This window comes from Pseudophryne corroboree, chromosome 11, assembly GCF_028390025.1.
Source record: "Pseudophryne corroboree isolate aPseCor3 chromosome 11, aPseCor3.hap2, whole genome shotgun sequence".
Classification (NCBI taxonomy): domain Eukaryota; kingdom Metazoa; phylum Chordata; class Amphibia; order Anura; family Myobatrachidae; genus Pseudophryne; species Pseudophryne corroboree.
In genome coordinates, this window is record NC_086454.1 from 292,503,916 (window position 1) to 292,524,842 (window position 20,927).

General features: G+C 50.3%; 1 protein-coding gene across 1 annotated transcript in view; it reads right to left on the bottom strand.

The window, feature by feature from the left end:
* Nucleotides 1-20,927, bottom strand: part of PSMD7 (proteasome 26S subunit, non-ATPase 7) — a 74,986-nt gene that overhangs the window by 38,769 nt on the left and 15,290 nt on the right. Inside the window, exon 2 of the mRNA XM_063945466.1 lies at nucleotides 14,969-15,060. Coding sequence (XP_063801536.1) covers nucleotides 14,969-15,060 — 92 coding nt within the window. The remainder of the gene's footprint in view (nucleotides 1-14,968; nucleotides 15,061-20,927) is intronic.

Below are 20,927 nucleotides of genomic sequence, written 5' to 3' on the forward strand. Positions count from 1 at the left end.
CACTGCTCTGAGTGACTCCATCTTGATTTGAACCTTTGTAAGTGTTCAAATTTTTTTAGATTTAGAATAGGTCTCACCTAGCCTTCTGGCTTCAGTACCACAATATAGTGTGGAATAATACCCCTTTTCTTGTTGTAGGAGGGGTAATTTAATTATCACCTGCTGGGAATACAGCTCGTGAATTTTTTCCCATACTGCCTCCTTGTCGGAGGGAGACCTTGGTAAAGCAGCCTTCAGGAGCCTGCGCAGGGGAAACGTCTCGACATTCCAAACTGTACCCCTGGGATACTACTTGTAGGATCCAGGGGTCCTGTACGGTCTCAGCGTCATGCTGAGAGCTTGTCAGAAGGGTTGGAACGCTTCTGTTCCTGGGAATGGGCTGCCTGCTGCAGTCTTCTTCCCTTTCCTCTATCCCTGGGTAGATATGACTCTTATAGGGACGAAAGGACTGAAGCTGAAAAGACGGTGTCTTTTTCTGCAGAGATGTGACTTAGGGTAAAAACGGTGGATTTTCCAGCAGTTGCCGTGGCCACCAGGTCCGATGGACCGACCCCAAATAACTCCTCTTCCTTTATACGGCAATACACCTTTGTGCCGTTTGGAATCTGCATCACCTGACCACTGTCGTGTCCATAAACATCTTCTGGCAGATATGGACATCGCACTTACTCTTGATGCCAGAGTGCAAATATCCCTCTGTGCATCTCGCATATATAGAAATACATCCTTTAAATGCTCTATAGTCAATAAAATACTGTCCCTGTCAAGGGTATCAATATTTTTAGTCAGGGAATCCGACCAAGCCACCCCAGCTCTGCACATCCAGGCTGAGGCGATCGCTGGTCGCAGTATAACACCAGTATGTGTGTATATACTTTTTATGATATTTTTCCAGCCTCCTGTCAGCTGGCTCCTTGAGGACGGCCCTATCTATAGACGGTACTGCCACTTGTTCTGATAAGCGTGTGAGCGCCTTATCCACCCTAAGGGGTGTTTCCCAACGCGCCCTAACTTCTGGCGGGAAAGGGTATACCGCCCATATTTTCTATCGGGGGGAACCCACGCATCATCACACACTTCATTTAATTTATCTGATTCAGGAAAAACTACGGTAGTTTTTTCACATCCCACATAATACCCTCTTTTGTGGTACTTGTAGTATCAGAAATATGTAACACCTCCTTCATTGCCCTTAACGTGTGGCCCTAATAAGGAATACGTTTGTTTATTCACCGTCGACACTGGATTCAGTGTCCCTGTCTGTGTCTGTGTCGACCGACTAAAGTAAACGGGCGTTTTAAAACCCCTGACGGTGTTTTTGAGACGTCTGGACCGGTACTAATTGTTTGTCGGCCGTCTCATGTCGTCAACCGACCTTGGCGCGTGTTGACATTATCACGTAATTCCCTAAATAAGCCATCCATTCCGGTGTCGACTCCCTAGAGAGTGACATCACCATTACAGGCAATTGCTCCGCCTCCTCACCAACATCGTCCTCATACATGTCGACACACACGTACCGACACACAGCACACACACAGGGAATGCTCTGATAGAGGACAGGACCCACTAGCCCTTTGGAGAGACAGAGGGAGAGTTTGCCAGCACACACCAAAAACGCTATAATTATATAGGGACAACCTTATATAAGTGTTTTCCCTTATAGCATCTTTTTTATATATTTCTGACGCCAAATTAGTGCCCCCCCTCTCTGTTTTAACCCTGTTTCTGTAGTGCAGTGCAGGGGAGAGCCTGGGAGCCTTCCCTCCAGCCTTTCTGTGAGGGAAAATGGCGCTGTGTGCTGAGGAGATAGGCCCCGCCCCTTTTTCGGCGGCCTCGTCTCCCGCTCTTAACGGATTCTGGCAGGGGTTAAATATCTCCATATAGCCCCCGGAGGCTATATGTGAGGTATTTTTAGCCAAAAAAGGTTTTCATTTGCCTCCCAGGGCGCCCCCCTCCCAGCGCCCTGCACCCTCAGTGACTGCCGTGTGAAGTGTGCTGAGAGGAAAATGGCGCACAGCTGCAGTGCTGTGCGCTACCTTAAGAAGACTGAGGAGTCTTCTGCCGCCGATTCTGGACCTCTTCTCGTTTCAGCATCTGCAAGGGGGCCGGCGAGGCTCCGGTGACCATCCAGGCTGTACCTGTGATCGTCCCTCTGGAGCGAATGTCCAGTAGCCAAGAAGCCAATCCATCCTGCACGCAGGTGAGTTCACTTCTTCTCCCCTAAGTCCCTCGTTGCAGTGATCCTGTTGCCAGCAGGACTCACTGTAAAATAAAAAACCTAAGCTAAACTTTTCTAAGCAGCTCTTTAGGAGAGCCACCTAGATTGCACCCTTCTCGGCCGGGCACAAAAATCTAACTGAGGCTTGGAGGAGGGTCATAGGGGGAGGAGCCAGTGCACACCACCTGATCCTAAAGCTTTACTTTTTGTGCCCTGTCTCCTGCGGAGCCGCTATTCCCCATGGTCCTTTCAGGAACCCCAGCATCCACTAGGACGATAGAGAAATTAGCATTGTCTGCACAGCCGGTTCCTCCCCCTTCACATCCCTCCTCCCTCAGTTTGGAAAATTTGACTGAGAGAATAGGACATGACACTATAGCACCTGGCGAGGAACCGAACCGTACAACCTATCAAACAACCCCCAAGAAACTCTTAACTGAAAAGCTAACGCTGTTTGTACAAACTTTGTGAACAGGAAATTTGAACGCAGCAGGTTGACAGCACCGAGGCGGGCGTCCAGTGTCCCCTAGAGGATTCAGAGAAATGGATTTATCGGTAAGTACCAAAATCCTCTTTTCTCTTTCATCCACTAGGGGACACTGGAGCATCCTTAGACATTAGGGGACGTCCCAAAGTTATCCCCCAGGGAGGGAGTGCTGTCGGTGGCCTGCAAAATGAAACGTCCGAACTTAGAGTCCCCGGACGCAAAGGTATCCAACCTGTAAAAATTCAGCGAACATGTGGGCTGAGGACCACGTTGCCGCTCTGCAAAGTTGATTAGTGGAAACACCACTGGCCGGCGCCCATGAGGCACCCACTCTGAACCGGAAACTGTTCACCACAGGAACGATAGGCCTGCCGAATGGTAAGTCTAATACAGATAGACAAAAATTGCTTAGATGCTGGCCAACCCACCCTTCTTCGGCCCATCATAAAGACAAACAAAAGGTCCGACTCTCTGAAGGACAATGTAACCTGTACGCATATGCATAATGCTCGGACCACATCCAAGGACACGACTCCATCTGCGAGACCCTGGAATTACGGTACCACAATTGGCTGGGTTACGCAAAACCACAAAACAATCTTAGGAAGCTGCTCATGTACGGAGTTCTGCCCTATCCTCATGAAAACTTAAAAAAGGACTCTTACCCGATAAGGCTCCCAACCTAGAAACCCGCCTGGCCGGAGCCAAGGCAAGCATTAATGTGACCGTCCAAGAGAGATATTTCAGGTCTGTTCTTGCTAACGGCTCAAAAGTTGGATCACAAAAATTCCAACACCAAATTTAAGCTCCAAGGCGCAGTAAGAGGACGAAAAAGGGTTGGATCCCCAGAACCCCTTGTAAAAGAGTTTGAACCTCTGGTAAGGAATCTAACCGCTGTTGATATAGGATGGGGAGAACCGAAACTTGACCCCTCAGAGAGCCCAGTCTCAGTCCTACCCCCAGAACCTGGCTAAAGAAAAAATAGAAGTCTGGATAAGTGGAAGTTCGTTGAATTCCACCCCCGCCCTTGACACCAGTCCAAGTACCTCTTCCAACTCCTGTAGTAGTGTATGTCTGTGACCGGCTTCCTAGCGGCAATCATCGTAAGAATGGCCTTTCTGTTTCGTAAGATCCAGGTTTCAATAGCCACATCGTTAAACGCAGCCTGTTCAGGTCTGTGTTGGAACGGTCCGTGAGATAGCAGGTCCTCTCTCTGAGGTGACCTTCAAGGATCTTCCGTTAGTAACCCACGCCGGTCTGAGTACCAACTCCTGCGGGGCCAATCAGGTGCAATTAGAATCGCGGACACTCGTTCTCGTTTCAACCCTTTTCAGAACCCATGGTATGAGTTGGAAAGGAGGAACAATGTAAACCTTCCTGTAACACCAAGGAAGTGTTAATGTGTCCACTCCTTCTGCTGCTGGATCTTGTTCTGGACACATATCTGGGCAGCTGATGGTATTGCCGAGACGCTATTAGGTCGACTTGAGGTAGCCCCCATCTCCTTACCACCCTGTCGAAAATCAGTGGATGGAGGCACCACTCTCCCGGATGTATGTGACTGAATTAATCCGCTTCCCAGTTCTCCACACCTGGAATGAACCTGCTGAGAGGACAATGTCTCGCCTTTCTGCCCCAAACAAGATCTTTGTGGCTTCCTTTAACGCCATCCCGCGCCTTGTTCCTCCTTGACGGTTTACGTATGCCGTCGTCGTGACATTGTCAGACTGCAACCTTACGTGTTGACCCATGACTTGTCCTTTGGCCAAGAAAAGCGCATTGTAAAACTGCTCTCAGTTCGAGAATGTGTATGGGTAGGTTGCTCATTAGTAGCGTCCGTCTGCTCTGAAACTAAATGTTCCTCCAAGACGGCACCCCAACCTCTGAGACTGGCGTCTGTTGTCAGGATCCTCCAATCCCAAATGCCGAATATCTTGCTTGCTGCAAGATTCCTGTGACCTTGCTCCCTGAGCAATAAGGTTCATCTGTAATGGTCGGGAATGAAGTCTGCCGTACTGGAAAGCTTCGAAAGACGCCACCATCTTCCCGAGAATTTCCACACAGAGGTGTAGAGAGACCATTTGTGACCTCAGTACCCGAGTCACTAATCCCTGTAGGTGCTGGACCTTGTGCTTTGGTAGGAATACCCTCAATGGTACCGTGTCCAAGATGAGACCGAGGAACTGAATCCGTTCAGTTGGCATGAGGATGGATCTCTGGAAATTCATAATCCCCCCATGTTGAATGAGAAATGGATGAGATGTCTGAACATCGCTGATCAACTGTTCTGGAGAGGATGCCTTGATTAGCATGTCGTCTAGATAAGGACTAATCGTGATTCTCAACAGTCCTGATTCTGCAACCATGAATGCCATGAACTTCGGTAAAGATTCTTGGGTCGATGATAGACTGAACGGCAAGGGCCTGAATTGTTAGCAATCCATCAGCAGTACGAACCTTAAGTAAACCTGGTGAGGGGCCCAGATTGGGATATGCATGTTCTAAGCCTGCAATGACCAACTGGATTGATTCCAGCTTGAATTAGTAGACACTTCGAGACCGGTTTAAAACTTTTAAATTGAGTATCGGCCTGACCGTCCCGTCTGACTTGGCCACGACAAAAAGATTGGAATAGAGAGCCGTTCCTCTCTAAGAGGCGTCCACCAAAATAATGACCTCTGACCGTAGCAATTTTTCAATTGCTGGCAGTAGCGCTTATGCTGTCTGAGGGCACCGAGGCAATCTCCAGCCTTTCGCCCACCAAGGGGGATCCCAGGTGAGCCGGGAGACCGTCCTGCCACGGTCTTGTCAGCAGGTTTATCCCGCTTTCTGGCTGCTGCATGTGAGCGGCCTCTACCTCTGCCCCCACGTACTTGTGTACCGAAACCTCTTCATCGGGCTCGCAAAGACGGAGATCTAAAGGAGTTACACGCTAGTCCCGAATAAGCTCTCCTAACCTGTGGAGTGGCTCTTGTATAAGGAGTAGGCAGAAAAGTGGACGTCCTTGCTGTAGCTTGTGAAATCCACGTGTTCAATACTGGACCGAAAAGCATATCACCCTCAAAGGGGATGGATTCTACCGCCCCTTGGTGCCAGAGTCTCAACGCCGTTCTTTGTCCGTCTAGCCGATATGGCTGATGCAGAGCTGCACGATGCTATATCCCTAGGGGCTTGACACAAGTATGAAGCTGATTCTCGAATGTGCTCCGCCAGTTGGGTAATTTCTTCCAAGCCATTTTCCCCCTAAATAGCCTGTACTATGCGTCCAGACCATGCTCCCATGGCCTTGTTAACCCAAGCGCAGATGACTGTAGGTCTCTGTGTTGGACCTGCTAAAAAAATAAAAAAAAATGACTTTAAAGCTGTGTCAACCTCTTAAAGTCGTTACAGTGGGTAACGGTAAGATTGTCTTCTTCGACAACCTTCCTAGGAAAACATCCACAACCGGCGGAATCTCCCACTTCTCCATTACACCCTTAGGTAGGGGATAAGTTACTGGAAACCCCATTTGGAAATTGAAAGCATTTGGCAGGTTGTTTCCAAACCTCCTCCATTTGAGACTGGAGGGATTTAGGAATAGGAAACGCTGCTGAACGCGGCCTTTGGGGTTCGAACAATTCGAATCTACTGGCTCCATTACTTATTCTACCTTAAAGTTTAGGATCTCAGTTTGTTTTGATTAAAGAAACAAGACCCGAGATAGCCGTATCGTCTTCTGGAAGATCGGCGACTAGGTTAGATTCAATTACCTCACCTTTCGTATCAATGATAAGACCTTCTTCCTCTTCTGCTTCCGGTACAAGAGGAAGAGGCCTTTTAACCACCCTGCACATTGTTGCTGCTTGTGCGGGAGGCGTTAACCTGATGAGCAATTCTTCCATCGTCTCTGAGAATCCTGCAGCACTGATTGATGCATGTGGGATTCCGCCATCTCATTGGAGATTCTATCTACAAGGTTATCCTTGACCTAGACATAGCACTGCTCCCCGGAGCAGTCATCCGCGTGCTCTTCTTGGTACATTACGTACAAACATAACAGGTCTTTGCTTTATACCTGTCATTTAAACCCCCTACTAGGGTATTTCACAGCGCTTTCACACTTTAAATTAGGAAGAGAAAGGCTGTGATAGATGACGGAAGCAAAGTTATCGTATCTGGCTGGAATTACTGTTCCCTCCTTTATATAGAAACCAGAACAGGACAAAAATCAATAAATTAAAAATAAATCAATAAATTAAAACACCAGCCGACGTGCAACCCCCACACCTCAACTGTAACTCAGCTACGATGGTAGAGTTGGTATCCGCTGCTTCCTTGTATTTTCTTCAGGATCTTTATAATAGAAGTCCTTTGAAAATATGAATAGTATGGTAGAATTATTTTGTTCAGGATCTTTTATATTTTTGGATTGTGGGAGGACACCGGAGTACCCAGAGGAAACCCACACAAATACGGGGAGAATATACAAACTCCACACAGTTAGGTCAGTGTTGTGAGGTAGTAATGCTAACCATTACACCATCCACATTTCTGAATATATGCTGTCACCAGTAGAGGGAGCTAGTGCTACACATGAAACGTCCTCTTGATATTTATACGAGGTGGAGGGTTAACCCTTCCCCGTAGATGGCGCCAGGTAGGGATAATTAAAATGGCCGACACTGAAAAAATAAGAATTTACTTACCGATAATTCTATTTCTCGTAGTCCGTAGTGGATGCTGGGAACTCCGTAAGGACCATGGGGATAGCGGCTCCGCAGGAGACTGGGCACAAAAAGAAAGCTTTAGGACTACCTGGTGTGCACTGGCTCCTCCCCCCATGACCCTCCTCCAAGCCTCAGTTAGGATACTGTGCCCGGACGAGCGTACACAATAAGGAAGAATTTTGAATCCCGGGTAAGACTCATACCAGCCACACCAATCACACCGTACAACTTGTGATATGAAACCCAGTTAACAGCATGATAACAGAGGAGCCTCTGAATAGATGGCTCACAACAAGAACCCGATTAGTTAACAATAACTATGTACAAGTATTGCAGACAATCCGCACTTGGGGTGGGCGCCCAGCATCCACTACGGACTACGAGAAATAGAATTATCGGTAAGTAAATTCTTATTTTCTCTGACGTCCTAGTGGATGCTGGGAACTCCGTAAGGACCATGGGGATTATACCAAAGCTCCCAAACGGGCGGGAGAGTGCGGATGACTCTGCAGCACCGAATGAGAGAACTCCAGGTCCTCCTCAGCCAGGGTATCAAATTCATAGAATTTTGCAAACGTGTTTGCCCCTGACCAAGTAGCTACTCGGCAAAGTTGTAAAGCCGAGACCCCCTCGGGCAGCCGCCCAAGATGAGCCCACCTTCCTTGTGGAATGGGCTTTTATTGATTTAGGCTGCGGTCATCCTACCGCAGAATGCGCCAGCTGAATAGTGCTACAAATCCAGCGCGCAATAGACTGCTTAGAAGCAGGAGCACCCAGCTTGTTGGGTACCATCAGGATAAACAGCGAGTCAGTTTTCCTGACTCCAGCCGTCCTGGAAAAATAAAATTTTCAGGGCCCTGACTACGTCCAGCAACTTGGAATCCTCCAAGTCCCTAGTAGCCGCAGGCACCACAATAGGTTGGTTCAAGTGAAAACCTGAGACCACCTTTGGGAGAAACTGAGGACGAGTCCTCAACTCTGCCCTATCCATAAAGAAAATCAGATAAGGCTTTTACATGACAAAGCCGCCAATTCTGACACACGCCTGGCCAAGGCCAACAGCATGACCACTTTCCACGCGAGATACTTTAGCTCCATGGTTTTAAGTGGCTCAACCAATGCGACTTTAGGAAATCCAACACCACGTTGAGATCCAAAAAGTGCCACAGGAGGCACAAAAGGAGGCTGAATATGTAGTACTCCTTTAACCAAAGTCTGAACTTCAGGCAGTGAAGCCAGTTCTTTCTGGAAGAAAATCGACAGAGCCGAAATCTGGACCTTGATGGACCCCAATTTGAGGCCCAAACGTCACCCCTGCTTGTAGGAAGTGCAGGAATCGACATAGTTGAAATTCCTCCGTCGGGGCCTTCATGGCCTCCCACCAAGCAATAAATTTTCGCCAAACGCGGCGATAATGTCTTGCGGTGACATCCTTCCTGGCTATGATCAGGGTAGGGATGACTTCCTTCGGAATACCCTTTTCCTTTAGGATCCAGTGTTCTACCGCCATGCCGTCAAACGCAGCCGCAGTAAGTCTTGGAACAGACAGGGTCCCTGCTGCAGCAGGTCTTGTCTAAGCGGCAGAGGCCAAGGGTCCTCTGCCAGCATCTCTTGAAGTTCCGGGTACCAAGCTCTTCATGGCCAATCCGGAACCCCGAGTATGGTTTTCACTCCTCGCCTTCTTATTATTCTCAGTACCTTGGGTATGAGAGGTAGAGGAGGAGACACATAAACCGACTGGTACACCCACGGTGTCACTAGAGCGTCCCCAGCGATCGCCTGAGGGTCCCTTGACCTGGCACAATATCTTTTCAACTTCTTGTTGAGGCGGGACGCCATCATGTCCACCCGTGGTCATTCCCAACGGTTTACCCGCATTTGGAACACTTCTGAATGAAGTCCCCATTCTCCTGGGTGTAGGTCGCCCATCGGAGAATCCTTGTGGCTTCTGCCATCGCCATCCTGCTTCTTGTGCCGCCCTGTCTGTTTACATGGGCGACCGCCGTGATGTCGTCTGATTGGATCAGTACCGGCTGGTTCTGAAGCAGGGGCCTTGCTTGGCTTAGGGCATTGTAAATGGCCCTTCGCTGCAGAATATTTATGTGAAGCGAAATCTCCTTGGAAATTTCTTCCCTGTGTGACTGCACCCCAGCCCCGAAGGCTGGCATCCGTGGTCACCAGGACCCAGTCCTGTATTCCGAATCTGCGGCCCTCTAGTAGATGAGCCCTCTGCAGCCACCACAGCAGCGACACCCTGTTTCTTGCTGACAGGGTTATCCGCTGTTGTATCTGTAGATGGGACCCGGACCATTAGTCCCACAGGTCCCACTGGAACGTCCTTGCGTGGAGTCTTCAGAATGGAATTATGCTTCGTACGAAGCTACCATTTTTCCCAGGACTCGTGTGCATTGATGTACCGACACCTGTCCTGGTTATAGGATGTCTCTGACTAGAGATGACAACTCCTCGGCTTTTTCCACTGGAAGAAACACTCTTTTCTGGTCTGCGTTCAGAAACATTTCCAGGAACAGAAGACGTGTCGTCGGGACCAGCTGTGACTTTGGAATATTGAGAATCCAGTCGTGCTGTTGTAGCACTTCCCGAGAGAGTGCTACCCCCACTACCAACTGTTCTTTGGACCTCGCCTTTATCAGGAGATCGTCCAAGTACGGGATAATAAAAACTTCCTTCTTGCGAAGGAGTATAATCACTTCTGCCATTACCTAGGTAAAGACCTTCGGTGCCGTGGACAACTCCACCGGCCGCGTCTGGAACTGATAGTGACAGTCCTGTACCACATATCTGAGGTACTCCTGGTGAGGAGGGTAAATGGGGACATGCAGGTACGCATCCTTGATGTCCAGGGAGACCCTGTAATCCCCCTCGTCCAGGCTCGTAATATCCGCCCTGAGCGATTCCATCTTTAACTTGAATCTTCTGATATAAAAGTTCAAGTATTTTAATTTCAAGATGGGTCTCACCGAAACGTTTCGGTACCACAACCACTGTGGAATAGTACCCCCTTCCTTGCTGAAGGAGGGGCACCTTGACAATCACTTGTTGTGATTATAGTGTTGAATATCCACCAGCACCGTCTCCCTGACAGAGGGAGGTGCCGGTAAGGCAGATTTTAGGAAACGGCTGGGGGAAGAACGTCTCGAACTCCAGCCTGTACCCCTGAGATACTACTTGAAGGACCCAGGGATCCATGTGAGAGAGCCCACTGTCCGCTGAAATTTCTGAGACGGGCCACCACCGTACCCGGGTCCGTCTGAGCAGCCTCCGCACCATGCTGTGGACCTACCGGACGCAGGGAGGATTTCTGCTCTTGGGAACTAGCTGTGTGTTGCAGCTTTTTCCTCTACCTTTGCCTCTCGGCAGAAAGGATGAGCCTCTAGCCCTCTTGCTTTTCTGGGGCCGAAAGGACTGTACTTGATGATACGGTGCTTTCTTTTGTTGTGGGGTAGCCTGTGGCAAAAAAATCGATTTCCCAACAGTAGCTGTGGAAACGAGGTATGAAAAACCATCCCCAAACAGTTTTACCCCCTTATAGGGCAACGTCCATATGCCGATTCGAGTCGGCATCGCCTGACCATTGCCAAGTCCATAACCCCCGTCTGGCGGCAATGGACCTAGCGCTTATTTTTGATGCCAGCCGGCAAATATCCCTCTGTGCATCACGTATGTATAAGACCACGTCTTTTATATGCTCTATTTTCAGCAAAATATTGTCCCTATCCATAGTTATTTTCCGACAGGGAATCTGACCACGCAGCGGGAGCACTGCACATCCATGCCGAAGCAACGGCTGGTTGCAATATAATGCCCCAGTGTGTGACTATATCTTATAGGGTAACCTCCTGCTTTCTATCAGCAGGTCCCTTCAGGGTGGCCGTATCCGGAGACGGTAGTGCCACCTTTTCTGATAAGCGTGTAAGCGCTGTATCTACCCTATGGGGTGTTTCCCCGCGTGACCTATCCTCTGGCGGGAAAGGGTACGCTGCCAATAACCGTTTTAGAAATTATCAATTTCTTACCAGGGGAAGACCACTCTTCCTCACACACCTCATTTAATTTCTCAGATGCAGGAAAAACTACTAATAGTTTTCTCTCACCAAACACAATACCCTTTTATGTGGTACCTGGGGTATAATCATAAATGTGTAATACATTTTTCATTGCCTCAATCCTGTAACGGGTGGACCTATTTGGAGGGTACACCAGTCTCATCGACGTCGACACTGGAGTCAGTATCCGTGTCGACATCTGTGTCTGTTATCTGAGGTAGCGGGCGATTTTAGAGCCCCCCATGACATTTGAGACGCTGGAACAGGCACAAGCTGAATAGCCGGCTGTTCTGTGTCGTCGACCTTTTATGTAAGGAGTTGACACTTTCACGTAATCTTTCCATAAGTTCAACCACACCGGTGTCGACCCCGCAGGGGGTGACAACATATTTACAGGCATTCGCTCCGCCTCCACCTCATTATCCTCCACATACCTGTCGACACAGCCGTACCGACACACAGCACACACACAGGGAATGCTCTGATAGAGGACAGGACCCCACAAAGCCCTTTGGGGAGACAGAGGTAGAGTATGCCAGCACACACCAGGGCGCTATATATCACAGGGATAGCACCTATAAAAAGTGTTTTCCCTTATAGCTGCATATGCATATATATATATATATATATATATATATATATATATATATATATATATATATATATGTATACTGCGCCTAAATTGTGCCCCCCCTCTCTTTTTAACCCTTTCTGTAGTGTATTAACTGCAGGGGAGAGCCAGGGAGCTTCCCTCCAACGGAGCTGTGAGGGAAAAATGGCGCCAGTGTGCTGAGGAGATAGCTCCGCCCCTTTTTCGCTGACTTTTCTCCCGCATTTTTATGGATTCTGGCAGGGGTTAATGTACATCCATATAGCCCCGGGGGTTATATGTGATGTATTTTTGCCAGCCAAGGTGTTAATATTGCTGCTCAGGGCGCCCCCCCCAGCGCCCTGCACCCATCAGTGACCGCAGTGTGAGGTGTGCATGAGGAGCAATGGCGCACAGCTGCAGTGCTGTGCGCTACCTTGATGAAGACTGATGTCTTCTGCCGCCGATTTTCCGGGCCTCTTCTTGCTTCTGGCTCTGTAAGGGGGCCGGCGGCGCGGCTCTGGGACCGGACCCCGAGGCTGGGCCTGTGTTCGATCCCTCTGCAGCTAATGGTGTCCAGTAGCCTAAGAAGCCCAAGCTGGCTGCAAGCAGGCAGGTTCGCTTCTTCTCCCCTTAGTCCCTCGATGCAGTGAGCCTGTTGCAAGCAGGTCTCACTGAAAATAAAAAACCTAAAACTAACTTTTATCTAAGAAGCTCAGGAGAGCCCCCTAGATTGCACCCTGCTCGGTCGGGCACAAAAATCTAACTGGGGCTTGGAGGAGGGTCATGGGGGGAGGAGCCAGTGCACACCAGGTAGTCCTAAAGCTTTCTTTTTGTGCCCAGTCTCCTGCGGAGCCGATATCCCCATGGTCCTTACGGAGTTCCCAGCATCCACTAGGACGTCAGAGAAATGTCACTTCATATTTTCTTAAGGCTATCTGTACTGGCCAGCGCTCTTCTGTTCAAAGGCTATAATTTAAACAATATGGGGAGGCGCGCTGATGTGTGCTGAGCGGCCTCCTTACTGTAGTGTACTTGAACCCGGGCCTTTACGGGATTAGTGTGCTGAGCCACACAGTCCCATTACCCCTCACGCGGCTGAAGGATCTCCTCAGCCGCGCGGAAAACAGCGTCTACGGCGCACGCGCGCTACGGGACCGCTTCTCACCAAGTCCCATAGCGGCGCTACTCAGTGTCTCCACAACGCGGCTCTCTCCTCGGGCGTTGCACGCTACGGGACCCCTCGCACCAAGTCCCGTAGCGGCGCTTCTGTCTCCTTGGTGACGCACGCTACGGGACCGCTTTCACTGAGTCCCGTAGCGGCGCTTCTGTCTCCCCTGGTGATGCACGCTACGGGGCCGCTCTCACTCAGTCCCGTTACAGCGCCTCTCCTGATCTGCCTTGCCTGAAGGGATCCCGGCTAACACGGTGACCGCTGCGGCGTGCCGCTGTGGGGAGCTAAGTTACCAGTTCAAAACAATTTGTACTCACAGTTGGCGCCTTAATAGAGATGCAGACCCCCTTTAGCCGGAATCATTGTCTCCGATCCTGAACTTTGTCCCCCTTTTATTAGGGGGACGCAGCCTTTTTGTCTGGTAAAGCCTGTACCCCCTTTCATTTAGATGGGATCGGGCATTTACCATCTTTTCTTTTTAAAAACCTGCACCCTCCCTTTAGTTAGGAGGGATTGGGCCAGTATAGTGATGAGAGATAAAATAAAAATAAATCATTTAATCTGCATGGAGCAGGAGCTCCTTTTGTTGCTTGTACCTCCTCGGCACAATTTTCCAAACTGAGGGAGGAGGGATGTGAAGGGGGAGGAACCAGCTGTGCAGACAATGCTAATTTTAGATTGTGCCACACCTCCGGTTGCAAGCTTCACACCCCTAATGTCTAAGGATGCTCCAGTGTCCCCTAGTGGATGAAAGAGAAACACTGAGGTACTTTTGGGAGTATGGAGCGGGTGGAGGGTTAGTAATTTAAATGTGCCTATTTCTGCTAACGTCCCGTCCATATCCCAAGACTACTCCAGTGCCCCCTGTGGATTCAAAGAAAAGGATTTATCTGGTAAGTACCAAAATCCTATATATTTTTTTTTCTTTAACAGAACTAGCTACGTGGCAGGAAATGGGTATGTAGGCGCTTTGTGACAGAACCTCCCTGCAATTACAGTACACTCCTGTTAATTTTACGTAATAACTCACATATGTACAGCAATGTTTATTTCCACATGCTTACCTTGTGATAGATTTTATATATATATATATATGTATATATGTATATATATATATATATATATATATATATATATATATATATATATATATATATATATATATATATATATATATAAAAAATAATTATATATTAGAGAAAATAAAAACAAAAAAAGTTTAGGATTTGTCCAGATGGACTTTCTTCCCTCAAGCCACATGCAGGAGCATGGAGTGATGAAGTCCGTATTCTATACCTGTACAGGACAATAAAACCACTTCGAGGCATTTACTTTTAAGCGTAAACCCATACTCAACTCATAAGAGATGTGCCACCGAGCATTGGTTGCTATGAGCAACATCACCAGTTCTATAAAACTCCCACTTTGGTAAATTTACCCCATAGTCTAAAACAGTGGTTCTCATTAGTCAGTCCTAAGAGGACCCCAAACAGTCCACGTTTTCCATGCCACCTAGCAGGTGTATTACCAAGTGTCACATTTACAGATCCACAGGTCACATGGAAAATATGAACTGTTTGGGGTCCTGAGGAAAAACCACTGGTCTAACCAGTCACTTAATGATGAGATCTATACTGACTCTCTATCATTTTAGAAATGTAAGAATTGTTTTAAAAGTTTATATGAACACATTAACTTCTAACAAACAAGAGGTAGTTTCTTACCTGCAAAACTATTAGATACATCTAAGATTTTCTTATGCCAAGATCCTAGCAGCACACCGACCACCCGCTTCTGGTTCCCAATCTTACCGATTCTGTGGGGGAGAAATATCTGATGAATCTTCCTTCAATAGAATACAGCTAATTTCAGGATAATGAAAAGATTCATTGTTATTTTTTGTAGGTAAGGATCCGATGACACGTAAAAGTTTAGCCCTAATTATATCTGAGGATGAGCATTGTGTTATAAAGCATACATTATATTCTCAAACTAGGTGCTTCATCGCGCCCTACGGGCGCTCTTCACACCGTCGTAAGGGGCTACGCCCCCTTAACCCCTGTACGCCGTTCAATATATGTATTATATAAAGTATTACCTGCATTCCTAGTTTTGTGAGCGGTTCAATATTGCACAATTAAAGGGCGTTGGATGGTGAAGGGGCGTAGGCCCTTGCGACGGTGTGAACAGCGCCTGCAGGGCACACTGTACAGAATGCAGCGGGTGTGGGGGGGAAAGCGGATGGGGTCGTTAGGCGCTGTGGGTGGGGATGTGCGGGGGAGTGGGATCCAGAGGCGGTATGGGTGGGGGAGGGTGGGGGGGGTGCCGCGGGTAGGGGAGGGGCAGGTACGGGGTTCTGGGGGCTGGGTGAGGGGGTTCCGGAGGGGCTGCAGGTGGGGAAGGGGTGAGTGCGCTGCTGGTGGGGTAGGGGGTCCGGAAGAGATGTGCGTTGGGGAGGGGCAGGTGCGGGTGGGATAGGGGGTCAGGATGTGCTGCGGGTGAGGGAGGGGCGGTTGCGGGGGTTGACGGTGGATGGGGGAGGGTGTCTGTAGAGGCTGTGGAGGGGGGGTGGATGGGGGGGCTGTGGTTGGGAGGGTCTGTGGTTGAGGGAGGGGCAGGGCAGTGGGGGCCGTGGCTGGTGTAGGGGGTCTGGAGGGTCCGCATGTGAGGGAGGGGTGGTGGTGCGGCGGATGGTGGAAGAGTCCAAAGGCGCTACAGGTGGTGAATGGGCAGGTGCGGCGGGTAGGAGAGGGGCAGGTACGGGGATCTGGCGGATGGGGGAGGGGGTTCCGGAGGCGCTGCAGGTGGGGAAGGGGCGAGTGCGCCGTGTGTGGGGGAGGGGCAGGTGCAGCACATGGGGGAGGGGGTTGGGAGGTGCTGCGGGTGGTGGAGGGGCGGGTGCAGTGGGGCAGGCTGTCAGAAGGTGGTGCGGGTGGGGAAGGGGTGAGTGCGCTGAGGGTGGGGTAGGGGGTCCAGAAGCGATGCATGTGGGGGAGGAGCAGGTGCGGGAGTGTGGCAGATGGGGGAGGGGGTCTGGAGGCGCTGCGGGTGGTTGAGGGGTGGGTGCAGTGGGGTAGGAGGTCAGGAGGTGGTGCAGGTTGCAGGGAATGACTGCGGATGGGGGAGGATGTCTGTAGATGTTGTGGGTCTCCTGCGGATGGGGGTGTGCGGATGGGATGTTCTGTGGATGAGGGAGGGGCAGCGGAGTGGGGTGCGTGGGTGGTGTAGAGGGTCTGGAGGCACTGCGTGTGGGGGAGTGGCAGGTGCAGCGGATGGTGGAAGGGTACGAGGGCAGTGCGGGTGGTGGATGGGTGGCTGCGGGTGTGCTGCAGGTGCGGTATGGGGTGAGGAGGCGTTGCGTGTGGGGGATGTGCGGCTGCGGGGGTTGACGGTGGATGGGGGAGGGTGTCTGTAGAGGCTGGGGGGTCTGGAGGCGCGGAATGTGGGGGTGGGGTGGTGGTGCAGCGGATGGTGGAAGGTGGTGGATGGGCGAGTGTGGGGGTGCCACAGGTGGGGTAGGGGGTAAGGAGGCGCTGGGGGTGGTTGTCCATTAGCAGCAGCAGGTCCGCAGGCCACCCAGGCGCAGTGTCAGGGTAACTGTGGGGTGTCCCTGCTCCAGCGTGAGGCGCTCTGCCTCACATTTCCCCCGCCCCCCCAGCCAGGCACAAGTTCCCCCCCAGCCAGGCACATGTACAGTATATCCCCCCCCCTCCAGGCACATCTCCCGCCCCCCCCCCCACGCCAGGCACATGTGTGTCCCCCACGCCAGGCACATGTGTGTCCCCCACGCCAGGCACATGTGTGTCCCCCACGCCAGGCAGACCTTCCCCCTCGGCAGGCACATCTCCCCCCCAGGGCGCCAGGCACATCTTTCCTCCCCCCCCCCCCCCCCTTCCCCCAGGCAGCCGGAGACCCGCTGTACCTGGAGGTCCGGACGGAGAGTTGCCTCTCTCCTCACTGGGCAGACGGCAGGAGAGAGGCGCTGGGGCTCAGGCGGGGAGCGGGAGTGACAGGCGCTCGGCTTCAGACAGAGCGTCGCCTCCCGCCCTCACATCTTCGGCGCGGGTCCGGGGGGAGAAGGGTGTGTGACGTCAGTAGCTTAGCCCACATCTGACTCCGCCCAGCGTTACGGGCAGGCACAGAGTCACAGACTTGGGCTAATATATAGGAGATGGCTGTCATAGATTTACTAACATTAAGAAAAAACAACTGTAGTCTCTTTATTTAACGTGTTCTCTCTTCTCTTTGTAACTTGTAAGGTATAGCAATATATTAACTATATAAATACGTAAAACAAAAGAAATAGACAAGTGCATATTAAAATAGCCAAAAATACTTAGGTACTGTATATTGTAGGTATTTTACAATTTCAATGGAAGGAAAAGGAGATTTATGGTAGACTTACCATTTTAAAATCTCTTTCTGCGAGGTACACTGCATTCCACAGGGAATACATTGGGGTGTAGAGTTGGATCTTGATCCGAGGCACCAACAGGCTAAAGCTTTGACTGGTCCCAGGATGCACTGCACCACCTCCTCTATAGCCCCACCTCCAGGCACTGGAGCTCAGTTCTGTTTACCAGTCCAATGCAGTAGCAGGTAAGAGAGACGGTAGATGTTAGTCACATAGAACCACATTCTCACGACAGGAGAAGGGACTAGCGGCTAATGCCATACAAACCCAAAGAAGCTAAGTGCGTCACGGTGGGCGCCCTGTGGAATCCAGTGTACCTCGCAGAAAGATTTAACAATGGTAAGTCTACCATAAAGCTCCTTTTCTGCAGCGGGGTACACTGGGATTCCACAGGGAATACATCGGGATGTCCTAAAGCAGTTCCTCATGGGAGGGGACGCACTGTAGCGGGCACAAGAACCCGGCGTCCAAAGGAAGCATCATGGGAGGCGGAAGTATCAAAGGCATAAAACCTGATGAAAGTGTTCACTGAGAACCACGTAGCCGCCTTGCACAATTGTTCCGGGGACACCCAAGAAGGTCCAACAGACCGAGGAGAATGGGCCTTAATAGCAGCAGGAGCTGGGAGTCCAGTCCGTGCATAAGCTTGTGCAATCACCATTCTAATCCATCTGGCCAAGGTTTGCTTATTCGCAGGCCAGCCACGTTTGTGAAAACCAAAAAGTACAAAGAGAATCTGACCTCCTGATAGAGGCAGTCCTTTCCACGTAAATACGGAGAGCCTGTACTACATCCAAAGACCATTCTTTGGAGGACAAACCAGAAGAGATGAAGGCCGGAACCACAATCTCCTGGTTAAGGTGAAAAGAGGATACCACCTTAGGTAAATAACCTGTGCGAGTTCGAAGAACTGCCCAGTCACGGTGAAAAATCAGAAAGGATGGACGACAGGACAGAGCGCCTAAGTCAGACACCCTCCTAGCAGAGGCAATAGCCAACAGAAACACGAATTTAAGCGTAAGGCATTTAAGGTCCACAGACTCAAGAGGTTCAAATGGAGACTCTTGTAGGGCATTCAGAACGACAGACAGATCCCATGGAGCCACAGGAGGGACATATAGAGGCTGAATCCGTAAAACACTGAGTGAAAGTGTGAACGTCAGGAAGAGACGCAATTTTTCTCCGAAACCACACCGACAAGGCAGATATATGGACCTTGAGGGAGGCCAGATGAAGGTCCAAGTCTAGGCCTTGGTGTAGAAAAGCCAAAAGCCTGGAAGTTCTGAAAGTTTATGCATCATAATCCTTACCAGCACACCAGGTGAAGTAAGAATTCCAGACCATTTAATAAATCCGAGCCGAAGCCGGTTTACGGGCTTTCAACATAGTTTGAATGACTGCCTCAGAGAATCTTTTCGCTTTCAGGAGTGATGCTTCAAGAGCCACACCGTCAAAGCCAGTCTGGCCAGGTCTGGGTAGACACAAGGGCCCTGAACGAGGTGGTCTGGACGTTGAGGAAATAGAAGAGGGTGCTCTATCGAGAGACCCTGCAGGTCTGAGAACAAATGCTGTCTGGGCCACGCTGGAGCGACTAGAAGTAGTATTCCTCCTTCTTGCTTGAACTTCCGTATTACCCTGGGCAGGAGTAACACTGAAGGGAACACGTATAGCAGCCGAAAGTCCCATGGAATTGCCAGTGCGTCCATGAACGCTGCTTGAGGATCCCTTGTCCTTGCTCCGAAGTCCGTAACCTTGTGATTGTGTCGAGACGCCATCAGGTGTACATCTGGTAGGCCCCAATTGTCCACTATGAGTTGAAAGACTTCGGGATGAAGACTCCACTCTCCAGCGTGCACGTCCTGACAACCGAGGAAGTCCGCTTCCCAGTTGAGGACTCCCGGAATGAACACTGACTATATTGCTGGAAGATGGCATTCCGCCCATTGGAGGATTTTTGACACTTCCATCATTGCCATGCGGCTTCGAGTGCCGCCTTGATGATTTATGTACACCACCGTGGTGGCTTTGTCTGATTGTACTTGAACAGGCCTGTTCTGTACCAGAGGCAGGGCAAGTGTCAACGCATTGAACACTGCCCGCAATTCCAGAATGTTTATCAGGAGAGATTCCTCCTTGGTCCAATCGACCCTGGAGTGAGTGTTGCTCCAACACGGCACCCCAACCCCGCAGACTGGCGTCAGTTATCAGTAGGACCCAGAAAGGACAGCCCCTGCTTAACTGCCAGTCCTGTAGCCACCAGCTCAGTGACCGACGTACTTCCGGAGTCAAGGAGATCATTTGAGACCTGATCTGATGGGGCAATCCGTCCCACCTGGCAAGGATTAACCTCTGCAGAGGGTGGGAATGAAATTGAGCGTACTCTACCGTGTCGAAAGCAGACACAAAGAGGCCTAGTACTTGCATCGCCGAGTGAATCGACACTCTCAGGCGAGAGAGGAAGTATCCGATCTTGTCCTGAAGTTTCAGGACATTCTCTGGAGACAGAAACAGTCTTTGGCTGTGGGTGACCAGCAGCGCCCCCAGGTGTACCATGCTCCGAGCAGGGACCAGTGAGGACTTCTTCCAATTAATGAGCCACCCGTGGGCTTGGAGGAATTGGACCGAAATCTCCAGCTGACTGAGGAGGACATCTTGGGAGTTCGGCAGAATTAGCAAGTCGTCCAGATACGGCAGGATCCTGATGACCTTGGTGAAAATCCAAGGTGTCGTGGCCAGTCCAAATGGCAGAGCCTGGAATTGAAAATGAAGGTTGCCAATAGTAAACTGCAGATATTGCTGATGCAAAATGGCAATACGTATATGCAGGCAAGCATCCTGTATGTCCAGGGATACCATATAGTCCTCAGGTTCCACGGCCAGCATAATAGAGCACAGGGATTCCATACGGAATTTGGACACTCTCACAAACTTGTTCAATGATTTGAGGTTGAGGATAGGCCGGAAAGACCCATTTGGTTTAGAAACAGGGTCGAATAGTATCCCCTGCCTCTCTGGGACAGAGGTACCGGCACTACCACTCCTGTTTCCAGGATGTATTGTACAACCAGGTGTATAGCTTGCGCTTTCAACACATCCGAGGGGATAACCGTTGAACAGAACTGGCGAGGGGATGTATCTTGAAAGAGATTGCGTACCCGTGAGAGACAACTTCCCGCACCCAGGCATCCGAAGTGGTCTTAAACCAGGCCTGGGAGAACTGCAGAAGTCGGCCTCCCACCCTGGGGTTCCCCAGGGGGAGGCCCAACCCG